Source organism: Cherax quadricarinatus, chromosome 45 (genome assembly GCF_038502225.1).
Source record: "Cherax quadricarinatus isolate ZL_2023a chromosome 45, ASM3850222v1, whole genome shotgun sequence".
Classification (NCBI taxonomy): domain Eukaryota; kingdom Metazoa; phylum Arthropoda; class Malacostraca; order Decapoda; family Parastacidae; genus Cherax; species Cherax quadricarinatus.
In genome coordinates this window covers 23582408-23605255 of record NC_091336.1, presented here as the reverse complement: position 1 = coordinate 23605255, position 22848 = coordinate 23582408, and the positions used below count along the sequence as shown (strand labels likewise).

At 41.9% G+C, this 22848-nt stretch overlaps 1 protein-coding gene across 1 annotated transcript; it reads left to right on the top strand.

Moving 5' to 3' along the window:
• Positions 1-613: 613 nt before the first annotated feature.
• Positions 614-22590, top strand: LOC128694940 (uncharacterized). Its single transcript, XM_053785315.2, has 9 exons — positions 614-641; positions 1918-2133; positions 9477-9657; positions 9982-11033; positions 12226-12380; positions 14735-14888; positions 16035-16249; positions 17150-17377; positions 19471-22590. Exons 1-9 carry the CDS (start codon positions 614-616, stop codon positions 19879-19881), a joined length of 2640 nt encoding a protein of 879 aa, XP_053641290.2. The 3' UTR covers positions 19882-22590.
• The last annotated feature ends 258 nt before the right edge of the window (positions 22591-22848 follow it).

Below are 22848 nucleotides of genomic sequence, written 5' to 3'. Positions count from 1 at the left end.
AATGTTGAAGACGGGACACCAGGAGCATAGTTCTGTTCCAGTATTCACCTGTTTGTGGTTGCACGGATCGAGTCACAGCTCCTGGCCCTACCTCTTCGTAGATAGCTGCTATGTCCACTGTCCCGTCAAGAATGGTTCCTTGATGCTGGTGAGGGGCTCTTGATCTAGGGAATTGGATCTGTTCTCCAGTTCCCTGAATTAAACCTGAATACCTTCCACATCCCCCCCCTCAGGCGCTGTATAATCTTACGGGTTTAGCGCTTCCCCTTGATTATAATATGTCCACTGTCTCCTTGCTCCATAAGCTTAATCGTATATCTTCTTAAAGTTGTGTAAGTGATTACATCTTTTCGAATTTGCTTAGTTTAAAATTCTTATGAACTATTATCTTCTTAAAATTACTTTAGACATTAATACATTACTTCATTACGTGATTACCTTCTCGCAATGACGTCATGATTTTAAATAAACTCCCATTGGCTAGAAAAATTGGCTCCGCCCATTTCGATGAGTGGTATATATACGAGACGAGAAGTCGATTCACTCTCTTCGAGTGTGTTATCTCCGCAGCTCCGCATTTCCAACCCTTAACGCAACTATATAAAAAGTTACCATGCGATCCTTCTGGTTTCTACTCTTGGGTAAGTCGCTGACGAAAAGAGAAATTTCCTAGCGATCGAAAAATACTGCTTGGCAAAATATACCCTGCTAATGAACACGGGTATTGATAGTACTTAAAAGGGAACTGCACTTGCATCTTAAAAATAATAGATATTCAACACAAAATCTAGCTGAGAGTCATCGCCTTAAGAACCTGGTGCATCTTCGACTGTATATATTTTGATTTACCTAATGGAGAACTGAGTGAAAATATAAACTGTTTCTTACGAAGGCACCTGAGGTCGGAATTCCCGATGTTTCAAGCTGCTGACACCTTTCAAAAAAGGGGGAACCTCAAGGTCGGTGAAGGGCTCTTAATGCAAGGAATTGGAGCTATCCTTCCTGTCCATAAAACAGACCTGATTACCTCCAGTTCCTTTACAGTTCTAGAGAATATAATGACTAAGGTTTTTTCTAACTGCTGAAATTCTTCTTAAAAAAAGAACTGGTAAGATGCTCTGGGTTTTCAGCGTCTACTCATAATAGTTAATTATTAATTTGGTAATATCAGTTTTATATTTTATCCTAATTATGTTAAAATAATTATTCGTAAGACGGGCTAAATCCAAGTGGAGATAATCAAATTAGACCTGAGGAATGGAAGTTCCAATAACTTGAATCAAGTGACCTTCACCAGCATCAATGCATCTCTCTGGAAGTGAAGGGAACTGATCGGCATCACCACCAAACTTGTTAAGTGTACAAAACATGAAAATATAGAACTCACCTTCTGTCTTCGTCTCTTAATCATTAACTTTTTTTTTTTTTATTAAATTTTACATTCGATAAGTTTCGAGAGTTTTTGTACTCCCGGAGGCCGGCCTTGTGCCTGGCTCGTCTGGTGCTTGCCTGGTCAACCAGGTTGTTGTTCTAGGGGCCTGTAGCCCACATATCCATCACAGCCTAGTTGATCTGGCACAGGGGCCTGTAGCCCACATATCCATCACAGCCTAGTAGATCTGGCACCTAGTTGCCCTACTTGCCCAGATTCCTCTTGTTCTCGCAGTGTTTTTAATATCTTCTGGTAAGATGCTGAAGCTGATGTTGATATAATGTTCTCTTAGCGCACTCGCGGCTTCCCTGCTTTTGTATCATTTTGTTATATTGTCTAATAACATATTGTATATGGAACACAAAAACAGCTGGATGAATTAGAAATGTAGAGGCTCCAGTTTGCACAAGTGGTTATTATATAATATCCATTATTGTCTAATATTCATTAAGTTATTAATGGTTTTCTGCTGGTGGTATCATAAGGGTTGACATGGAACCACCTGGTGTCGGGGACGGTGAAGGTACTGGTCCTTCAAGAGGACGGAGTGTTGAGCGAGTCCTCATGGGCTCGTAGTACGCGCACAACCCCTCCCACACCCTCCGCCACCGCCTGCCTCAGGTTCAGGGTATACTTCTTCAGGCCTCTCACCCATGTCTTCTCCGTAGTCTCCCGCCAAGAGACCAGGGAGATCAATGGAGGTAAGTCGTGAGCAGAGGAAGTGGAGTTATCAAACTTAATTGAGTTTCCATTGTTCAGGAGCTGTAGGGCCCCTGGGTTATGTAGTTCCCCATTATTTTAGATATTCCTGCTTATCATAATACACAGATCCCTGGACTTTTTTTTTTTTTGTGTGTGTGTGTGTGTGTGTGTGTGTGTGTGTCAGGATCAACCATACTCAAAAAAAATGCACAGCGACAGCTTTATTAGAGGAAAAGAAACTTTTTACTTACAATATTGGAACTGATTAACTGAAACGTCAGTCATGTTGTATAGTTACTTTTGAGCTTATATTCCATTATACCTCTTCAAGGGGGGCTCCTTGGCGTGGTGAAGAGGCTCTTGGTCTGAGGAATTAGACCTGTCGGTCTTCTTCCTCAGACCGAACCTAATTACCCCCCAATCTCCCCTCCCCTATTCCATCCTCCCCATCCTCCCCTTTTTCCTTTCCTCCTCCTCCTCCTCCCCACCCCTCCCTTTTGCCCTTCCTCTTTTCGGCCTTTGGGATTTCTCCCACAGGCGCGCTAGTTCCTAGGTAGGGGAAAGGATACCGGGGTCCATCCCATTCCGTTGAGGTTCTTGGCGGTGGCGTAGTTTGCCATGGAATCTGGATCGCCTGGGGATGTCCCGATCCCTCTCTGGTATCCCGGAGTAGCTTTGGGTGTCTTTCGGGCGACGGGTGTATCTCTGGAAGCCACCTTTCGGATTCCGGGGGTGGTGGCCGAAGGAGGTATGCTTTGTGGCGGATATCCGGCCGCCCTCTTTTGTCCACCGAGGTAGCTCGGCAGATGTGAGGTTGCTATCCCGGATTGTTAGTTTACTAGCATGATGGGTAGGGTATGGCACGGGTTCCATGCTGCATCTGCGCTACTTGCGGTGCTGAGGTCCTCTTGGGCGCGGAGGGAGATTTCTGGCCCTTTCATTCCTCCTAGGAACTATCCGTCCCCGGTCCCCCCTTTTTTTTTATTCTTTTTTTTATTTTTATTTTCTTTTTGTTTTTAAGAAAAAAAAAAAGAAAGAAAGAAGTAACCTAACCATGGCAGCCCTAGTCCATGAACCTCCTACCCCCGGGCCCCTTCTTGATACCGCACCCCGTTCTGACCCCGCCTCGTCTTTGGACCACTCTTCAGACACTCCTCATGCCTCTGTACCTCTTGCCGGTGCTGTTTCCTCACCCGCTTCAGGTACTGAGGCCTCGACTGACTCCTTCGATTTATCGGACCTTCGCTCTCCTCTGACTATGCTTCCGGCCTCTCCCTCTATGGTGTGGCAATTTTCAAATCGCCGACCCGTTCCATGTCGGACCAACTCTGGTCCCACGCCTAAACGCCAACGACAATTACCTGCTGATGATACTTCTCCACCTTCTCGTTCTTCTCAGAATTGATCGACACGTCCTTCACTACCTTTCCACGCTCAGTTTCAGACTGAACAATGGACTAAATTCTTCACTTTACGACCTACTTCCTCTACTGCCTATCTTTCTGACCATAGTATTGGCAAGGCACTCCTACGCCATGTTGCTAAAGATATTTCTTTTCATGCTCTTAAGAGCGGTACGCGCATCATCACCGTACAGAATGCTACCCAGGCTCATGAGCTCTCTCGTCTTCCCCATATCGATACCGTTCCTGTCACTCTGAAAAACATCATTCCCTCAATTCTTGTAGTGGTACCGTCATTCTGCCCCATACCATAGTTCAACAAAATTTCCAGACATGTGGCACTGACATTCTTGAACAGCTAGAACTCCAAGATCTCCCAATCCTCAAGGTAGACACTTACGTTCTTCCTGCCCGCGGGCGGAGACGATACCCTAGCAATGTGGCTCGTTTAACTTTTGACAGCCGAGAACTCCCATCCTCAGTTTATATAGCAGGACATCGGTTACAAGTCCGAAAGGTGATCCCTACACCGCAACAGTGTAGAAATTGCTGGCGATTTGGCCATCCAGCGAAATATTGCAGATCTATCGCCGAATGCCCAGTCTGTGGTGCCGATGACCATTATCATACGTCTTGCAATCGATCTCCCTCTTGCCTTAACTGTCATGAGGCTCACCCTTCGTACTCTCACCGTTGTCAAGTCTATTTAAACGAGTGGGAAATCCGTTACCTCAAAGAGACAGAAGGTCTCCCTTATGCCATGGCAGTTTCTCATCTCCGCCTCCAAGGGAGACTCCCACGTGTTTCTTATTCCCGTGTTTCAAAACGTCCCCCCACTTCTGGTATCCCATCTTCTACACCCACCTCTGTGGTTACCTCTCCCATAGTCACTCCTGTATCTAATCCTTTTGCTGTCCTCGGCTCAGACGTCCCTACTTCAACACCTCAGTCTGATCTCGCTTCTTCGTGTTCTCTCTCACAAGCCTCAGTAACGACGAGATCTCGTATGACACCTCCTCCCAATCGTCCCTCTACTTCTCAAAAGTCAAAAAAAGGTCTGTTAACACCTCCTACCCATCTTCCACCTCCTCATTTTACCCTCCCTGTCTCTGTCCCTGGTTCTCCCCCTCTCACTGGCTCTGTTACAAGTGTAGAGGTTCACTCTCCTCCTCGTACTGTACCTTCCTCCCCTGTTCCCTCCCAGGTTTCTTCCTCTTCTGCCACCTCCCAGGTTTCTGCCTCTTCTGTCCCCTTCCACGCTTCTCCAGTTCCCTCCACCCTTTCGCCCCCCCCCCCTACCTTGGTACAGTCCAATACAGTTCCAATCTTTACTCGTCCTCCCCTTACCATTTCCAATATTGTCTCCCATACGACGTCTCTGAATTCCGAAACACTTGAAGCAATCTCTGAATATATTGCAGAGACCAAACCATCAATGGACACTGATCCACCCTCTGTTCCTTCTCTCTCCTCTCCTCCATCTGCGCAACTCCTTTCTTCACAGCGCACCGTTCCTTCGCTGCTTGAACGTTTTCCACTGCCTCCGCATGTGGACTTTTCTAACCCCTCTAGTCCGTAGGAACCCTTACCTGTGGATTTCAAGTATCTTTATCATTGCCAATCATGGCCTATTTACAGTGGAATATACGCGGCCTCAGGGGTAATCGGAGTGAGCTTCAGATGTTACTCTCCCAGTTTGCCCCTGTTGGTGTTTGCTTACAGGAACCAAAATTACACTCTGCTGTTATCTCTCCCATCTCAGGCTATAATTTATTGTATTCTTCAGATCCTTTTCCTGATGGGACCTTTAATGAAAGTGCCCTTCTTCTACGCACTGATATTCCGTACCATCAGCTATTTGTTCATACTTCGCTGCATTACAGAGTAGCCCGTATCCACTTGCATAGGTGGTATACGCTCTGTTCTTTATATCTCTCTCCTTCTCGGGCATTATCTATTCCGGATATTGCCTTTCTTGTTTCATCATTACCGCCACCGATTCTGTTACTTGGTGATTTTAATGCCCACCATTTCCTCTGGGGGGGGGGTCTCACTGTGATTCCCGTGGAATTCAGTTAGAGGCTTTTCTTGCCACCCACCCCCTCCATGTTTTAAATACAGGTACGCACACCCATTTTGATCCTCGGACTCATACTCTCTCGCATCGATCTCTCAGTCTGCTCTTCCTCCACCGCATTAGACTTCACTTGGTCTGTTTTCCCGGACTTACATGACAGCGATCATTTCCCAATCATTCTTACTTCCCCTTCATATTCACCACCTCTTCGCATCCCACGCTGGCAATTTGATCGGGCAAATTGGAACCTTTACTCACGCCTAACTGTTTTAAGAGAGGTTCCTTCTTCGTCCTCCATCGATGAGCTTTTACACCTCTTCTCGTCCTCCATTTTAACCGCAGCTTCTCATTCTATACCCCAAACTTCGGGCAGGCATACTCAGAAATGCGTGCCTTGGTGGTCTCCTGCTTGTGCTCGTGCAGTACGTTTGAAACGCGCTGCATGGGGCAGGTACTGGTACAATTGAACCACAGAGAGACTCCTTGATTTTAAACAGAAGCGTGCGATCGCTCGCCGTGTCATCCGTGACGCTAAACGCACTTGCTGGCGAGAGTGTCTCCACCATCACCTCTGCTTCCTCTATGAGTGCAGTCTGGAAAAAAGTACGAAAACTGAGAGGTAAATATTCTCCTGACCCGGCTCCTGTTCTGCGGGTTGCCGGTGTTGATATAGCAAACCCACTAGATGTTGCCAATGAAATTGGCAATCATCTGGTCCATATTTCTCCGTATTTCTATGCCCCTCATTTCTTTCCTCAAAGTCTGCCAGAGAGTTAGCACCCTTGAACTTTTCTTCTCTCAGAGAAGAACAGTATAATGTGCCTTTTACACTTCAAGAATTGGAGGCAACACACTCAGCTTGCCGATCATCGGCAGCTGGGCCCGACGACATTCATATTTGTATGCTACAACATTTACATCAGTCAGCCCTTGCAGTCCTATTACGCCTTTACAATCTTATTTGGTCACAAGGAGTTCTTCCACAGCTGTGGAAATCCGCCATTGTTCTCCCTTTCCACAAACCAGGCACTACGGGACATGAACCCTCCCACTATCGTCCCATTGCTCTTACCAGTGCAGTTTGCAAAGTAATGGAACGCCTAGTAAATAGACGTTTAGTGTGGTATTTAGAGACACACAACAGTCTCTCCACTCGTCAATATGGCTTTCGTAAGGGACGTTCTACCATAGACCCCTTACTATGCTTGGATACGTATGTTCGTAATGCCTTTGCGAATAACCACTCAGTTATTGCCATATTTTTTGACCTTGAGAAGGCATATGACACAACTTGGAGGTATAATATTTTAGCCCAAGCCCACTCCTTAGGCCTTCGAGGCAATCTACCATCCTTCCTTAAGAACTTTTTAACTGACAGGCATTTCCGTGTTCGGGTTAATAATGTGCTCTCCCCGGACTTTATCCAAGCTGAAGGTGTCCCCCAGGGATGTGTTCTGAGCACAACACTTTTTCTCCTTGCTATTAATGATTTGGCCTCTAGTCTTCCATCAAATATTTGGTCATCACTCTATGTTTATGACTTCGCTATTGCCTGTGCAGGCGCTGACTGTCACCTCATTAGTTTCTCTCCAACATGCAGTCGACCGTGTTTCCAATTGGGCCACCACACGTGGGTTTAAATTTTCCAGCACTAAAACCCACCAAATTACTTTCACTAGACGCTCTGTCATCTCCGATCATCCTTTGTACCTCTATGGCTCCCGTATCCCTGAACGTGATAGTCAAGTTTCTGGGCCTCCTCTTTGATCGTAGGTTATCCTGGAAACCACATTACCTCCCTGAAGGCAACTTGTCACAGCCGGCTGAACCTTCTTAAAACCCTTGCTCATCTTTCATGGGGAGCTGATCGTCGAACCCTCCTCCGCCTACATTCCACCCTTATTTTATCGAAACTTGATTATGGTGACCAGATCTATTCAGCGGCATCTCCTGCTACTCTCTTTAGCCTTAACCCCATTCATCACCAAGGATTACGTTTATGCCTTGGTGCTTTTCGCTCTTCCCCTGTCGAGAGCCTCTATACAGAAGCGAACGTTCCATCCTTATCCGATCGCTGTGATGCCCATTGCCTGCGCTACTATGTACGCTCTCATGATCTCCGCAATCCTTCCATTTATAGAATGGTCACTGATATTAGTAGACATTCTTTATTTGATCGCCGCCCCTGTTTACTCCGTCCCTTCTCTCTTCGCCTTCATTCGCTCTTGCTTCTCTTCAACTACCACCTTTCTATGTACATGTAGCATCTCACTTTTCCCTACCCCCCTGGGAAGTTCCAGCTGTTCGAGTCTGTTCTTTCTCCCTCCCTTGCTCGAAAGCCCAACTGTCAACGGTCGCTTCCCGCTCTTTTTCTTGACCACTTTCACTCTCATTCTCATGCCATTGCCGTGTACACAGATGGCTCTAAGTCTTCTGACGGCGTAAGATTCACAGCAGTGTTTCCGGACAGCGTCGTACAAGGGCATTTACTATCTTCGGCTAGTATTTTTACTGCTGAATTGTATGCCATCCTTACAGCACTTATCCGTATTGCATCTATGCCTGTGTCATCATTTGTGGTTGTCTCAGACTCCCTTAGTGCTTTACAGGCTATACAAAAATTTGATACACCTCACCCCTTAGTCCTCCGTATCCAACTTTGGCTACGCCGCATCTTTACCAAGCATAAAGATATTGTTTTTTGTTGGGTCCCTGGTAATGTTGACGTACAGGACAATGAACAGGCAGACACTGCTGCGTGGTCAGCAGTACATGACCTACCAGTTTCTTATAGAGGTATTCCATTTACAGACTATTTTGCTGCAATATCTTCCCACCTTCACACCCGTTGGCAACAACGTTGGTCTACTATGCTCGGCAACAAACTTCAATCTATTAAACCGAGTATAGGTTACTGGCCGTCTTCTTATCACCAGTGTCGAGGTTGGGAGACTACTCTCTCCTGTCTTCGCATTGGCCATACTCGTCTTACTCATGGATATCTCATGGAGAGGCGTCCTGCTCCTCTCTGTGAGAATTGCCAAGCTCCATTATCAGTCGGCCACATTCTGTTGGACTGCCCACTTTATCAACGAGCACGCAGAATTTACCTCTGTCGTCGTCTTCGCTCCACTACTCTCTCTTTACCTTCCCTTCTCGCTGATGGACCCACCTTTCATCCGGACACTCTCATTGACTTTTTGACAACAACTGACTGACTTCACAAATTCTGATACCTTCAGCCCTTTCTACTTCAATCTCTTGCTACCCTCCACCCCCGTACTATCCCCTGCCCCGCTGTTTTCTGTAACCTGCTGATCATCCCTCCTCCCTTCTGCCATCCAATACCCTCGCTTCCTTCCCTACCCTGCAGCGCTGTATAGCCCTTGTGGCTTAGCGCTTCTTTTTGATAATAATAATAATAATAATAATAATAATAATAATATTCCATTATATTTATTATTTTTTTATTAGTATTTACATGTGTATTACTTACATGTTTTTATTACTGCGGTTCACGCAAATTCACGAAAAGTAAAGTCAACGTTTTTGTCAGACACACCCGAGAATTAGAATGATGGTCACCTGCGTTACTTCATGGCAACCAAGACTGACAGCCATTTTCATTCCCACTGCTGACACCATAATTCTTTGCAGGTGTTTTGATTTCTCGAAATGTCAGATCGTTTTTTTTATTTAACCTTGTTCATATGCAAGTCATTCATGGAATGAATAAATCTCTGATAGGTGATGTGCTTTTGAAAGATACAACTTTAGTAAGAGTTATGTATGCAGGCTTATGATATAGCAGAAGTTTCTATTTCTAACGAGTGAATATCCCAAAATTTTCTCCTGTTTGCAGAAATCTTTGTGGACTATGTGCGTCCCATAGTGTCAGCCGCTTTCTACTTTCTGGGCATCTCTGAGCCACTACAGGTACTCAAATGGTACCACTATTGCCTCACATACAACCATACCGTCGCCCAAATAGCTGCTTACCTCGACGGCCAGCTGCAAGGAGTCATCACCAGGAACATCACTAGGTGGGGTAAGATATATCATAGTCTACCAAAGATGTGTGTGCTTATACTCACTAATTTGTAGTGAATGAATCTCGTGTACGCGTTTATTTTAAATGTTCTGAATCTTAATTCTCTGTCTCTCTTCCATTAACTCAGGTGCCAGAATGATAAAAACGCAAAAGGGGATTAAAATTTCATGTTCATTGGGAAGTTTTAAACTTACAGGGGGAAGGGTTATACAACTCCTTTATTATACATTAAGATCTGATCCGAGAAAAGGGAGTGTAACTCCAAATCAACGGATAAAGAGCTCTCCGCCTGACATTATTTTGCTTTCTTTTCCAGGTGGTTTGGAGAAGCCACCATGGTGTTAGGCCAGTACAGTATTGACTTTCTTAGCGGATACACCAAGACTCGAAGCTTTAGCGGACAATTAACACAAGCTGGGGTTTGGAGTCGGTGTCTCTCTCATACAGAAGTGTCTCAGCTGGCTTCTTGCGGGCCAGATCCCCCGGGAATTGCCATTCCCTGGAACCACGAGTGGATCCTCAACAACGCCACCTTCGTTGAGGTTCCAGAGAACGAGGTATGTGAGAAGAAGAGCAAATCGTCTTACATAAAATTTTTGCCTATGACCTACGAAAATGCCAGAAGAGCATGTACAGGGCTTGGTGGTTACCTGCCAGTACCTCAGTCTCTTGAACATGCTAACGAGTTGATAAGAATCATGTTAGAACCTCCGAAGATCACAATTATTTGGATAGGGGCAACGGACGAACAGGAGGAAGGCGTCTACACCAACGTCCACACTGGAGAGGAACTCCAGTGGTTCAAGTGGGGCAGTAACGACCCCAATGGACTTAAATGGCAAAATTGTCTTGAGTTAGACACGGATTTCATGCACGATTACCCATGCCACGTCACCCTAGAAGCCATGTGTTTTCTTGAATCCCAAAGGGAATGGAAGCTCCGAGGCCCATGTGAGGAGGACACGGCTAACTACAAGTACAGTCTGTTGCACCCGGCTCAGGGCGTGGTTGTCTTCCGGGGTTACTATCAGTACGAGATCGTTGAGGAGAAAGAGTTTTGGATCTGGAGAAATGTTATTACAAACAAAGTCGTTGCTCGATTGCCCTTCCACGAGTCCCGATGGCCTATGGGGCGTCGGAACTGGACAATGGAGAGCGAAGTCTGTGAGAGGAAAGGAACACAAGTACTTCAGCTCAGTTCTTGCATGAACAGCGAGTTCACTTGTAAGGATGGTTCATGTATTCCACGACTTCAGCGCTGCGACCGTCGACCTGACTGTCAAGACGAGAGCGACGAGCAAGAGTGTCTGCTGGTGGAACGACCACTTGGCTACCACCACAATCTGCCGCCTCCCAGTAGAGTCTCTGGTAGGTCGCCCATCACCTACATACAGTAAACGTGCTTTTTTTTTTTTTCCTCTCTACAATTCATAAGCTGAGTACGAATAAGTAGCGCGCGTCTCACACTCAACAGACGGAGGATCAAGCCTCCACCACGTCTTGTGCTGATTGACCCACCTGTGTTTAGTACTTAACATCCCCAGGATGTGAGCAACAGAGTAGACCAACACTAAGGCGCCTATTTACTTCTAGATGATATGAGAAAGCAATTGTACAATAACTTGCCACATGTCTCTTCCAACTCGGGATTCGAGTTTGAAACAAAAGCTTCAGTATTCAACATCTGTTTCTTGACCATGTAATGAAACAAGTGCAAGATGATTTTAACTTTAGTGTGTTGTATTTATTGGGATATAAGAGAAAAAGATGATCTTTCTCATAAGTTTTTAATTCTTTATCTAAACCCCTAGTTTTAATTATGGTAGTTCTTAAATTTGACCAATCGCCTCTAACTACACGAGCAAGAAAGGCTTCAGATCACGTATAAAAACACGAGCTTCTAACCAATTCTGGGTCACTGAATTCAAATGTGAAATTTAGTTTTGTTCCAACACGTACAGTTTCTATGAAATAGAAACTTCCATTGACCGATTTCACCAAGACATAGCCATCATAGAGAAAAGATATCAGAGAAACCTGTTATCTGCTGGACATTGGTGCGGGACTGTATAGAAATTTATTTTTGTTATGCATATACAATGAATTTAGGTTAGGAAAGATTAGTTTCGTCATCGTATACATAAACTTAATATCAGTGTAAAATATAATACCGTATCAAAGCTAGCTTTAAACAACTATTTTTTTTCTGACCTGGCTAAAAAGTTTAAAAAAAAAAATGACTGGGTTTATTAATCAAATCCATGGCCAGTGCCTGCTGCTCTGATGCTCGCATTAAAAAAGAAAACTTACCAAACTTATTAACATTTTCCCTAGAATCTCGTAACCAACAACTAAACTCAAAAAATTTTCAAGTGCATCTTTGCTTTAGCATTTTGTCTATTGTATTCTCATGGGGCAACTGTAAACAAATACAAGCCAGCGAAATGGAAAGCAATAAGGTTTGATTGATGGAACGGGAAACGGATTTAATTCCTTGGTTTCAGAGCCCCTCAACAGAACTTACTGAGCTTCACCGTCTGACTTACCGAGTCTTTTTCAGGGACTCCCCTGCCTGTGAGTCTAAAATTAAAGCTGGTAAGCTTATCCTTAAGTGACAGAGATAGTTACCTGGAGGTCACCTACCACCTCAACCTCACCTGGTGGGACCTACGACTCCGCTTCAATAATCTCAAAAATGCTTCACGTCTCAATCAGGTGAGTACGTGAGCTTTTGTCTCATAAACCAGTCAAGAAGAGAAAAAATGAGTCAGTCTAGAGCAAACAGTTAACAGAATTTATCTTTTACGATACACAAATAACCCGCACATAGGAGAAAGAAGCTTATGATGAAATTTGGTCCGACTTGGATCATTTAGAAGCCACACTTACATACGAAGGTAAGGGAGCCCGTATACGTAGGTGAGGGGGGGACAGGGACGGGACCAAGATGGGAAGAATATAGAAAGTGGAGAAGCAGTGGTAGAGGTAATGGTGGTAGTGGTAGTAGTAGTAGTAGTAGTAATGGTAGTAGTAAGTACGGGGTGTAGTGGAAGTGGCACAGGGGACAGAAAGGGGAGTGAAGGGAGCACTGGTAGTAGTAACGTAATAGTAATGAAGCAGTAAGTCTAAGGACAAGAAACAGAGGCACTTCGGGAGAGCTAATGACCCACAAGGATGAGATCAAAAACACATGGGTCAATAAAACTGAAAGACAGAAAACTGCTAAGCCGTCACGATATTGTGACTTTTTGTTTCCATGTTACCCGGATGATTAACTTACGAACATTATATCCAAAATGGAGAGAAAAGGAATTGGCGTAACGTACGTAAAACGAACGTTAAATGTATAATATTGCTTATATATTTATTCGATTTGCTTCTGTGACTAAAATTTTGTTTCATATAAATTTTAGTGCACATTCTAAGAAATCCTACTCACAAAAATGATTAGGTGCAAACTGTATTTTTAAAATAAAAAAGAAAAACGCGATTAATTTATATGTGGGGGAAAGAGAGGGTGAAATATTTGTCTCGTTCTGTGCTATTGGTGGACATAATAGCAAATGATGGAATCATGAACATTCTGACAGTGAATAACAGTTAACTTAGTTTGCAATAGAAAGAAATATTCAAAAAGAAACTTCTTTGTTACACACAACATTTCACAGCTCGCCTATGTTGTTCATACAAAGGATTAATTTGCGCTCAGTACTGAGCATTCCAGACTGTTTACTGAAGGTATGTCGCTTCATTAGAACATCTGATGCTAGCTGTAAATCAGTGGGTAAAGTCGAGCATTGACCAATACTTTTCATAAGCCTATAACAAAGAGCATGTCCATCCACTGTTCAGCTTGGAAATAAACATGTGAACTGTAATACTGTGTTCCTGCAGCTGTTTGTGTTAAAAGGTAAACCTGCGCAGAAATCGTGGGTAATGTACTGCGGAGAATCCTTCACTTGGAGTGACAAGCAGATAAGCTCTTCTCCAGTAACAGTGAGCTCATTTGTAACTGCTGCTCTACAGAATAATTATACCCTCTAGAAATGAGTATTTCTAGAAGGTATAATTATTATAATTAAGCAGCTTCATTAAAGCAACGCCTTTCCCAGTTCCAAACATGATTGTGTCACAGCCATAACCTGCACATACCTCAGAAGTTGCACGTCGCCGGAGTTCTCTGTAGTCAATGAATATTTCAGATTTTCTGATTCTTTTTGGTCATTTTTATTTTTTGTCTGACTTTAGGAACAGATTGAATGAACTGAAGTCAGCATGAAAACAAAGCAATATTCCGTGTCACGCTACTTACGTCTGTTGTTTAGTTCCAGGCGTCACTATAACTATTGTTCCCGTTCCATGGAATATGCTGAATCAGATAAACCTGAAACAGTACTATAGTTCGAGGAGCTTGAACAATGTCCTGGCCCACTGATGCAATGTTTACGGATATTTTTGCACTGAAGACTGCTCTTAAAACGAGATGCAAAACTTTGTGGTAGGAGCATCACGTTTTCTTTCGAATACGAAATATTGTCAGGTGTGACGCACATAGTCTATTGAAGCGTCCATGCACTAATATTAGTACCAACAAGCGTTGAACTTTTTTTTTTTTCAGATTTTTTTTCTCTCCCCCGAGTCAACCGAGCTCCTTCGTAAAATAATTAGAATTATTCTTGCTGTATTCCCGAGAGTTGACACATGGTCTTTCCTAATAATGTTATTAATGACGATGAGTTCTGGAAGTGATCTTTGATCATTGTCTTTCTATATTTGATACTGTGGGTGTTATCATCGCGGAATTTCTCTTCTGTGCAAGATTACTAAAGGTTACAGATTCATCATTTTATGTCCAATAGTCAGTCACTTCCTTAAATGCTTCTTCTTTACAAGTGCAAATGGGTCAATCGAAATTAAAAAAAATTTTAGCATGATTTCTGTAGTAGTAGACTTGGGGAACCAGTTTTTGTCTGAAAATTTGTTGCTGCAGTACAAAACTGTAAAAATATTATTCCTTGCTAAATTTTATATTTGATTTCAATCTCACTTTTTTTTTGGGGGGGGGGCAGGTTCCGGTGACGGAGCATGGGAGGTTATGGACGCCATCTTTAACGTTGGTCAACGTGCGAGGGACTGAGAGGACGCTAATGGACGACGAGGCTGTCATCACCGTTCACCGCCAGGGACACCCTCTAGCTGATGACTTATCCGTGCCTGAGGACGGTAAGAGAGAGACATAGGGGAAGGAAAGAAGCGTGGGGTAATGATGGGGCTAACTTGTGAGTGTAGTAGGGAGAGAAGTGATAAATGAAAAGTAATAATAATGGTATTTCTAATAATAATAATAATAATTGTAATTCTAAAGTTTTAAAAACGCATATAACAAGATGCACTTTTCCTTATTTCTCCTCTCCCTTTCCTTTTGCTCCTTGTTCCTGTCTTTCTCACTTTCTCTCATCCTTATCCTTTTTTTTTTTACACAGGGTTTGACAAGGTTAAGGATCCCTAGCTTTATTGACAAGCTATTTACAGGTTAAGGATTCCTAACTTTATTGGCAAGCTAAGAGCTGTTATCTACATCAGCTCATTTAAAAGCATTTTTATTGTTATGAGACATACAAGTAGGGAACAGGATGAAGTTGGAGCCATCTGTGGGCCAGCATTTTCATTTGATCAAATGACTTTATCTCGTTGATATCATAATGTTGTACGAATGTGTTCCATACTCGAGTCATCCTGGGTATATATGATCTCAGATGGAGTGATGTTCTGGAGAAGGGTACAGCCAGAGTGAAGTTGCTGCTTTCTGCCCGTCTTGTGGCATAAAAGCTTGTTTCACGCTGTCCTCGAAGTGGATCCAAGTGTGGTACTTTGACAATATTGGCCTTGTACATAACAGTAAGGCCACACACATCCTTCCTGTGTTGAAGGCTCTGCTGAAATGACAGATCTATCCAGGATTGGTCCAGGCGAGAGATGAGACGTCTTGCTCTATTCTCTACTCTGTTAAGCAGTCGCAGATGAGAGGGAGGGGACAGGCAAACCAAGAAAGTGGAGCATACTCAAGGTGTGAGCGTACTTAATTTGCTTTCTCTACCTCTCCTCCCTTTACCTTCAGTTTCCTTTCCCAATTTTTCTTTCACTCTTTCCTCTTTTTATCCTCCCTTCACTTGTTTCTTCTCCTTATACTCTCCCTCAAGGTGTACAAGGCCGGTGTGTCACCCTTGATCCAAAGCATCCTCCATTTCCTTGAATCTATCCTAATTGGCTTCTACTCCACCAGGCTCTGAATCGCCCACCTCCTCGTGAATGCAAATAATAATCCCTCTCCTTTATTTTATGATTTCTCTCTAACCTTGCCTGGAGCAGTGAACGTGTACTTGGGGTTCGAGAACCCGCTGAGTATGGAACGTAAATATACATCTCAGTTCCTGTGCGACCTCAACCTACATCTGTACCCTTTCGACGAGCAGCGCTGCTTCATGCATTTTGAGGCGCTCTCCGCCGCTACCGACTTCCTGGTGCTGGAGAAGAGCACTTCAGTGGTTGTGTATGTCGGAGCCGAGCTGCTTATTGAGTACACGGTGAGAAGTTTGTTAGCGGTTGTCAAAGGCTGATGCCGAGAGACATTTAGCCTTTGTGTGTGTGTCTGTATCTTACTATTTGTCAAAGGCATTTGTCATGGTCTAGGTGTCTATTCCCTATCATGGAGAAGTATATGGACATATTAACTTACACGCCTGCTGCTCCTGTATGTTAGCCAACTGCTGTGGGAAGCATCGGGGAAAAAAATGTGTTAGGAAATTTCAGTATTGCTGGAATGTCATTTACTATGAAAAAAAAAAAACACTCCGGTCCGGTGTAAGGAAACATCAGTACATGCTGGAATTATTTAAATGCTGGGTAAAATATAATTCAGTTGATGTTGATAAAAATAACTACCTACAGCCATAGTGACTACACATAAAGACCCACTGATACTACCAGTGATGATAAATTAGATACATGTGCAACACTTTGGTATCTTTAAGGAGAATGGTGAAGAACAGGAGGAGTATGAGGTAATCAGTCCCTCAGCCTTGAGTCGATGTGGTCAGTCCATTAATCTTGAAAAGATCTCAAACTCCTCCTGTTCTTCACTGTTTTCCTTTGTACGGACTGAAGCCACTGTGTGGCGAAACGTTTCCTTATTAAAGATACCCAAATGTTGCACATGTCTTATTTATCAACTTGTCTGTTCTCTGAATCATTTATCTACACTACCAATGATCAGTCACAACCCAAAAAAATATTTTAAACACGTTTAAACGGTAAATCCTGTGTTATATAGATAGTGTTGAATAGAGGGTAATCAGGAAGGCACAAGGTAGCTCCATTTTTTTATTTGAGAACCCTTTACCAGCATCAACAGATTCCCTTGAAGAGACTAACAGTACCTATTACCCTCTTTAGACACCACCACTAACCACATCACCCTCCTTCAGGTAGTGAGTGTGGTCCTACAACTGGACAACAACCAGACAATGGCCAAGGCTTTAGTGGAGGTGGTGTTGCAGCGAAGAATAGGATACCCAATCATCTCTATCTACGTCCCCACCGTCATCCTTCTCATTCTGGCGTACCTTTCCCTCATTTTCCGGAGGGATGACTTCGAGACAAGAGTGGCGTCGGCGCTGACTGTCCTGCTAGTGCTGGCGTCTCTCTTCACTCAGGTAATTAGAACCTTTGGTGTAACTATTCACTCAGGAAATTAAAACTGTGTCCATCTTCACTAAGATTAGAACTATCCTGTCTCCTATTCACTCCAGTGAGGAATTCCAAGAAAATCCTGAAGATGGCAGAGCCTGGTGACAAAAATCCTAAAGACGGCAGAGCCTGGTGACAAACGTGCCTGAAAATCCTATTTCTCAGAAGACCCTGGTCATAAGAGACTGGTGCAATTCATGTCTTGTGTTTGCGAAACATGGGGTGATCCATGGTACTCCTTATTGTCTTGTTTAAGACGTTCTAAAATGCTACCTATGTAAGTTCAGCTAGGGAGCGTAACTGTCTCGATATCAGCAAACGGAAGATCGAACCTTCACCATTCCTTATGCTGAATGACCCATAAGAAATTAGCGCCTCACAAAATAATAACAATAATTTTCCATGTATTTCTAGCGTGTCGAAAGTTATTTTATGTATACCCTCTAAGTCGAAACGTTTATTTTATTTAAACTTCCGTTCGAAAATATATGACCGACCACGTTTTGTCCAGATATGATCATCAGTGCAATTTTTGATCACCTAAATCACTTTTATAATTTCAGATATAGAATATTATTAGCATTTTTAACTATGATCGTTGCTGATATTTGTGATTAAAAAAAATGTATGGTACTTCATTGAAAATGAAAATGTTTCATCCCGAAGTTGAGTGCAGTTTCCCTTTCGATTAAGATTTAAAAATGCATGAAGCCTGGTCACGAACCGGGCCGCAGGGGCGTTGACCCCCGAAGCCCTCTCCTAGTATACTCCCCTTTCAGGTATGCATGAATTGAAAATTTTCTATAGATCCTTTGGAAAGTATTGAGCACATATTATTATTTTTTCTAAAATTAGTACTAAACCTGTTATTGTCAAACAGTTCAGATTATATATGGCAACCACCATTAGTGTTGATGTCTGGCTCTGCACACAATCTTCTGAAGACACAAGAACAGCCCTCAATACCTTTCAGGAATACAAAATGAAGGTTCTAAACCCACAAAATGAAGGTTCTAAACCCACAAAATGAAGGTTCTAAACCCACAAAATGAAGGTTCTAAACCCACAAAATGAAGGTTCTAAACCCACCCTGGAAATTGGAGACAATGAGATACGATTCAAGGAAGGAAAGTATAGGTTCCTCTTTTGGACGAGGCGTATCCTTTTTTTTTTTTTTTTTTTTTTTTTTAATCTACACTTTTTGCAGCGCTGTATAGCCCTTGTGGCTTAGCGCTTCTTTTTTATTATAATAATAACAATAATAATAATATCTACACTTTACTGTACTATGAGATAAAAGTAGATTATTTAGATTTTGCCCAGAAAGGCGAATTTATTGGTCAGCGACACTTATCCAGAATGAACAATGTCACCATAAACATTACAGTTCATACAGCTGACACAATATTTAGAGTATCTCTATACACTTGTATCGCTAGAGTTACAAATTATTATTTAAATGCAGGAAATCCTGCACATTTCTGTAAAATGGTCTATGAAATTAAATGTTCAAGTTAGCTAGTATCACCTTCACCTCTTCTAAGTCCTAGAATAACCGAGGGTGATAATGAGTAGTTTGTATTATCAGAAAATGTAGGAAATTAAGTGCTATCCCTTAAACAGTTCCGGAAGTTATTTTATATACATTAGTCAAATTTTCTTCTTTTTAGTCATCTATCCAAACGCTGGTTTTTTTTCCCCTCTGTGAACTGCTTTGGCTCCCATGTGTATGTGTACGGAGTTCAATTGTTTAAAGTTTCTAATTTTGTCATGATAAGACACAAGCTGCAAAAATGCAAATTTATTGAGATTTTTCACTGTTTAAGCTATAACAAGTGTTTAAAGACCGAAAAGTGCAAATATATATGCTTGTTTTGTAGCGTATTTTCTTTATTATAAACAGTACGGTATTTCGATCCCTTAGATTCTGTGTTTGTTCTGTCACCAGCTTTGTTGATGCGGTTGCCTGTATTCTTGATGCATTTACCTACAGTTAATTTTATATAACATTTCTTGAAATTTATTGATATATTGCCTGATTCTTAATGTCCTGTTCTAGACATCTACATCCCTGCCCAAAACGTCTTACTTCAAGATGGTGGACGTATGGCTTCTCTTCAGCATCTCTCTAATCTTCTTTGTCATCGTCTTCCATATCGTAATTGATATGGCTTACGAAGGCAAGCTCGTCGGCTCCTCCTCCAATACATCGCCTCACCCCACCAAGATAACTTCCCTTAGTGTGGATACCAAAAGAGAGACGGTGACCCACGGGGTGACCCACGGGATGTCGCTTCCTGGTAGGGTAGCTGCCACTGCTAAGCCCAGTTGGTTTCGCCCCTTGGATGGCGAGACAACAGTGGAGAGGAACAAGAGACTCTCTGATAAACTCTTCATACAAGCGCTGTTATTGATCCCATGTTACTTCACTGCTTTCAATTTTGTCTACTGGATTTACATTTTAGCTTGATCTTCCATGAAGATTTTTTTCCTGCTCTCCCTTCGATTCTCTTCTCTTCCTCTTTATTGCCCTTCCTCTCACCCTTCTTCGTTCTCTTCCACGCCCTCACAGCCTTCCCTCTCAAATTTGGTAATCCAAAATTAAGAGGGAATGGTTCATTAAGACACTGTTAACAGTAATCAGAACGACTTAGTGTAATACAGTGGTCAGAGACTTATAAAATGATTTTTCAAAATAGGAGGGTCTGAAGTAAAAAAAGTATATAAACATAAACACGGGCTAAAATTTTTTAGGAGATCTTTGGATAAAGTAAAAGCGGAAACAACGCTTTGACTCAAATACTTCTAAAGAATTTTTCCTTGTCAAAAATAATTTTCTTTGCCAAAACAGTTTTCCTTTTGTGATATAACTAGAAAAGTTGTTTGTCTCGAACTTAGCTGTCTGAAGACCGAGCGTCCGCCAGTCCTGAATAACCCCCAAGGGCTTAGCACTTCTAATTTTTTGAGAGAGATGATTCCCCCATTATGCAAAATATTCCTGGCAAGCCCTCATCATGCTTAATTTTTCCTTGTTAGCATATTTTTTTGTGTAATGAACACTTAGCGAAAATATATTTAGCATACGAGACCATAACAGGATTGTATATTTCATCCTCCAATCGAGGTTCTCTTCAGCTGAGAAGATTCTCAACTGGAAGATGACGTACAAAGACCTTTTTACTGGTTTTTATCCCCGACAATAAAGTCGGGTACATACACTCACGTCTCCCTCGTCGGAGTTCATTGGTTCGAACCGTAAGCGTTAACGCGTATTTTTTAAATTTAAAGAAAAGACACTAAAAAATTCAAATGATAGTGTTCCTCCCTTCAAATTTCCCATCAAACTGTTTTATAGAAAAAAACTCCTACCATTATTCCTATTATTTCTTGCATTTAAATTACATAAATTGTGCTAATTCTGTTGTTAAATAAGTTAATTTACTTGCTGTAAATTTTCTGTTTAAGCATGATGAACTGCACTATATTCTTGGTCACTGTACAAGATATTCATTGTAACTCTTACGTTACAGCTTCGTGTTAATTATTCTCACTCCATGTTATCGTTGGTGTGGCTAAATGAACTGTTGATGCACGCGCATAGTTTCTTAGGTGCTATAAGATGGTATAAAAAAGTTCGTATTCGACGGAGGAGAGGCAAACTGAAGAGAAAAAATGAATCTATGCCACAGCTATCTGCTGAGGAACTTATTTCTTTGGTATAGCTGTTCAATTTAGATAGATGATAGGCAGCAGGAGAGACAAGCAAGACGCTCTCATCCTACTCTCTGCTATCTGTTCCTCACACACTAGGAAATAATTACGCTAAAAAATATATATATATATATATTTCTACTCCTAATACGCTTTTACTATTCTTAATAAATTTATTTCTTTAATATGTTCATTATTTAATGACTACAATAATATGAGAACATGAATTATCAATCATTATGTAGTAACACAAGAAGATGCTTGACTTATTTTGAGAAGAGTTAAAATTTGGCAGATATTAAGTTAATTTACAATGTAAAGGTTCTCTGTTTTTTTCTAGGTCAGCGGTTTCACCTGCTTTGATGGGTAGTGTTAGTGTGCATCAATATTCCAGCTTACAACAAGCGACCTGAAGTGTCATGGGCTTGGCATCTCTAGTTTTGAAGGATCTCGTTATCCATCCTGTCATTTTTCTAGCAGATGAAATTGATAGTGTTGTAGTCCTTGAAAGTGAGATTCTCTGACATTATCATTCCAAGGTCTTTTACATTAGTTTGGAAGCGAGTATTGTGCCTCGTGGAATAGAGCTTTTTCACAGTAGCCCTCAGACTTTACTCTGTTTACTACTACTCTGTGTTCTATTTGTTAGAAAATTATAGATGCATCTACCAACTTTCCCTGTTATTCCTTTATGACGCATTTTATGCGCTATTACATCATGGTCACACTTGTCAAAGGCTTTTGCAAAGCCTGTGTATACTATATCTGCGTTTTGTTTGTCTTCTAGAGCATCCAGGACCTTGTCATAGTGGTCCAGTAGTTGGGACACGCAGGAGCGACCTGCTCTAAACCCATATTGACCTTGGTTGTGTAACTGATGGGTATCTAGATCAATGGCGATTTTGCATCTTAGAACCCTTTCAAAGATTTTTATGATATGGAATGTTAGCACTATCTGTCTCCAGTTCTTTGCTATTACTTTACAGCCCCTTTGTGGAATGGGGCTATATCTATTGTTTTAGCAGCTGTGGGACGATCTCTGTGTCCATGCTCCTTCTCCATAGGATGTTAAAAGCACATGTTAGTGGTTTCTTGCAGTTCCTGATGAGCACAGAGTTCCATAGCGTGGTCCTGAGGCAGAGTTCATGGACATGTCATTTATCGCCTTTTTCAAAGTCATTTGGAGTCAGGATAATATAAGAGAGGTTAGAATTACCAAATTATATGTTTCGCTCATAAAAAAATAATTTAGGTCTTCACTAGTAGGCATATAGTGTTAAAAAATAAGTTTCAACTGAGACACAGCTCCTGGCCCCCAACATGACGTAACATGTAATAATGGTAGTAGAATTATATATATAATATATATATATCTGGAAAAGAGGACAGGAGCAACTAATGATTTATTATGGCCGTCTGGTTCTCCAGGAACTTTATCAAACCAATAAAAATAATATAAATTGTTGAATCTATCTATTCATTTACTTCTCATACACTTCAGTTTACACCTTTATGACTCATACCGTAAGCCTTATATTACTGTATTTTATATATATATATATATATATATATATATATATATATATATATATATATATAAAACATGGGATAGTAAATGTTAAGAAAAATGTTAAGCAAATGTTAAGAAAATTATCCGGACAGATATGGTTTCAAACCTGCTGGTCCGTGTTAGGAATTTAATAATTTGAATATAATATTTTTATTT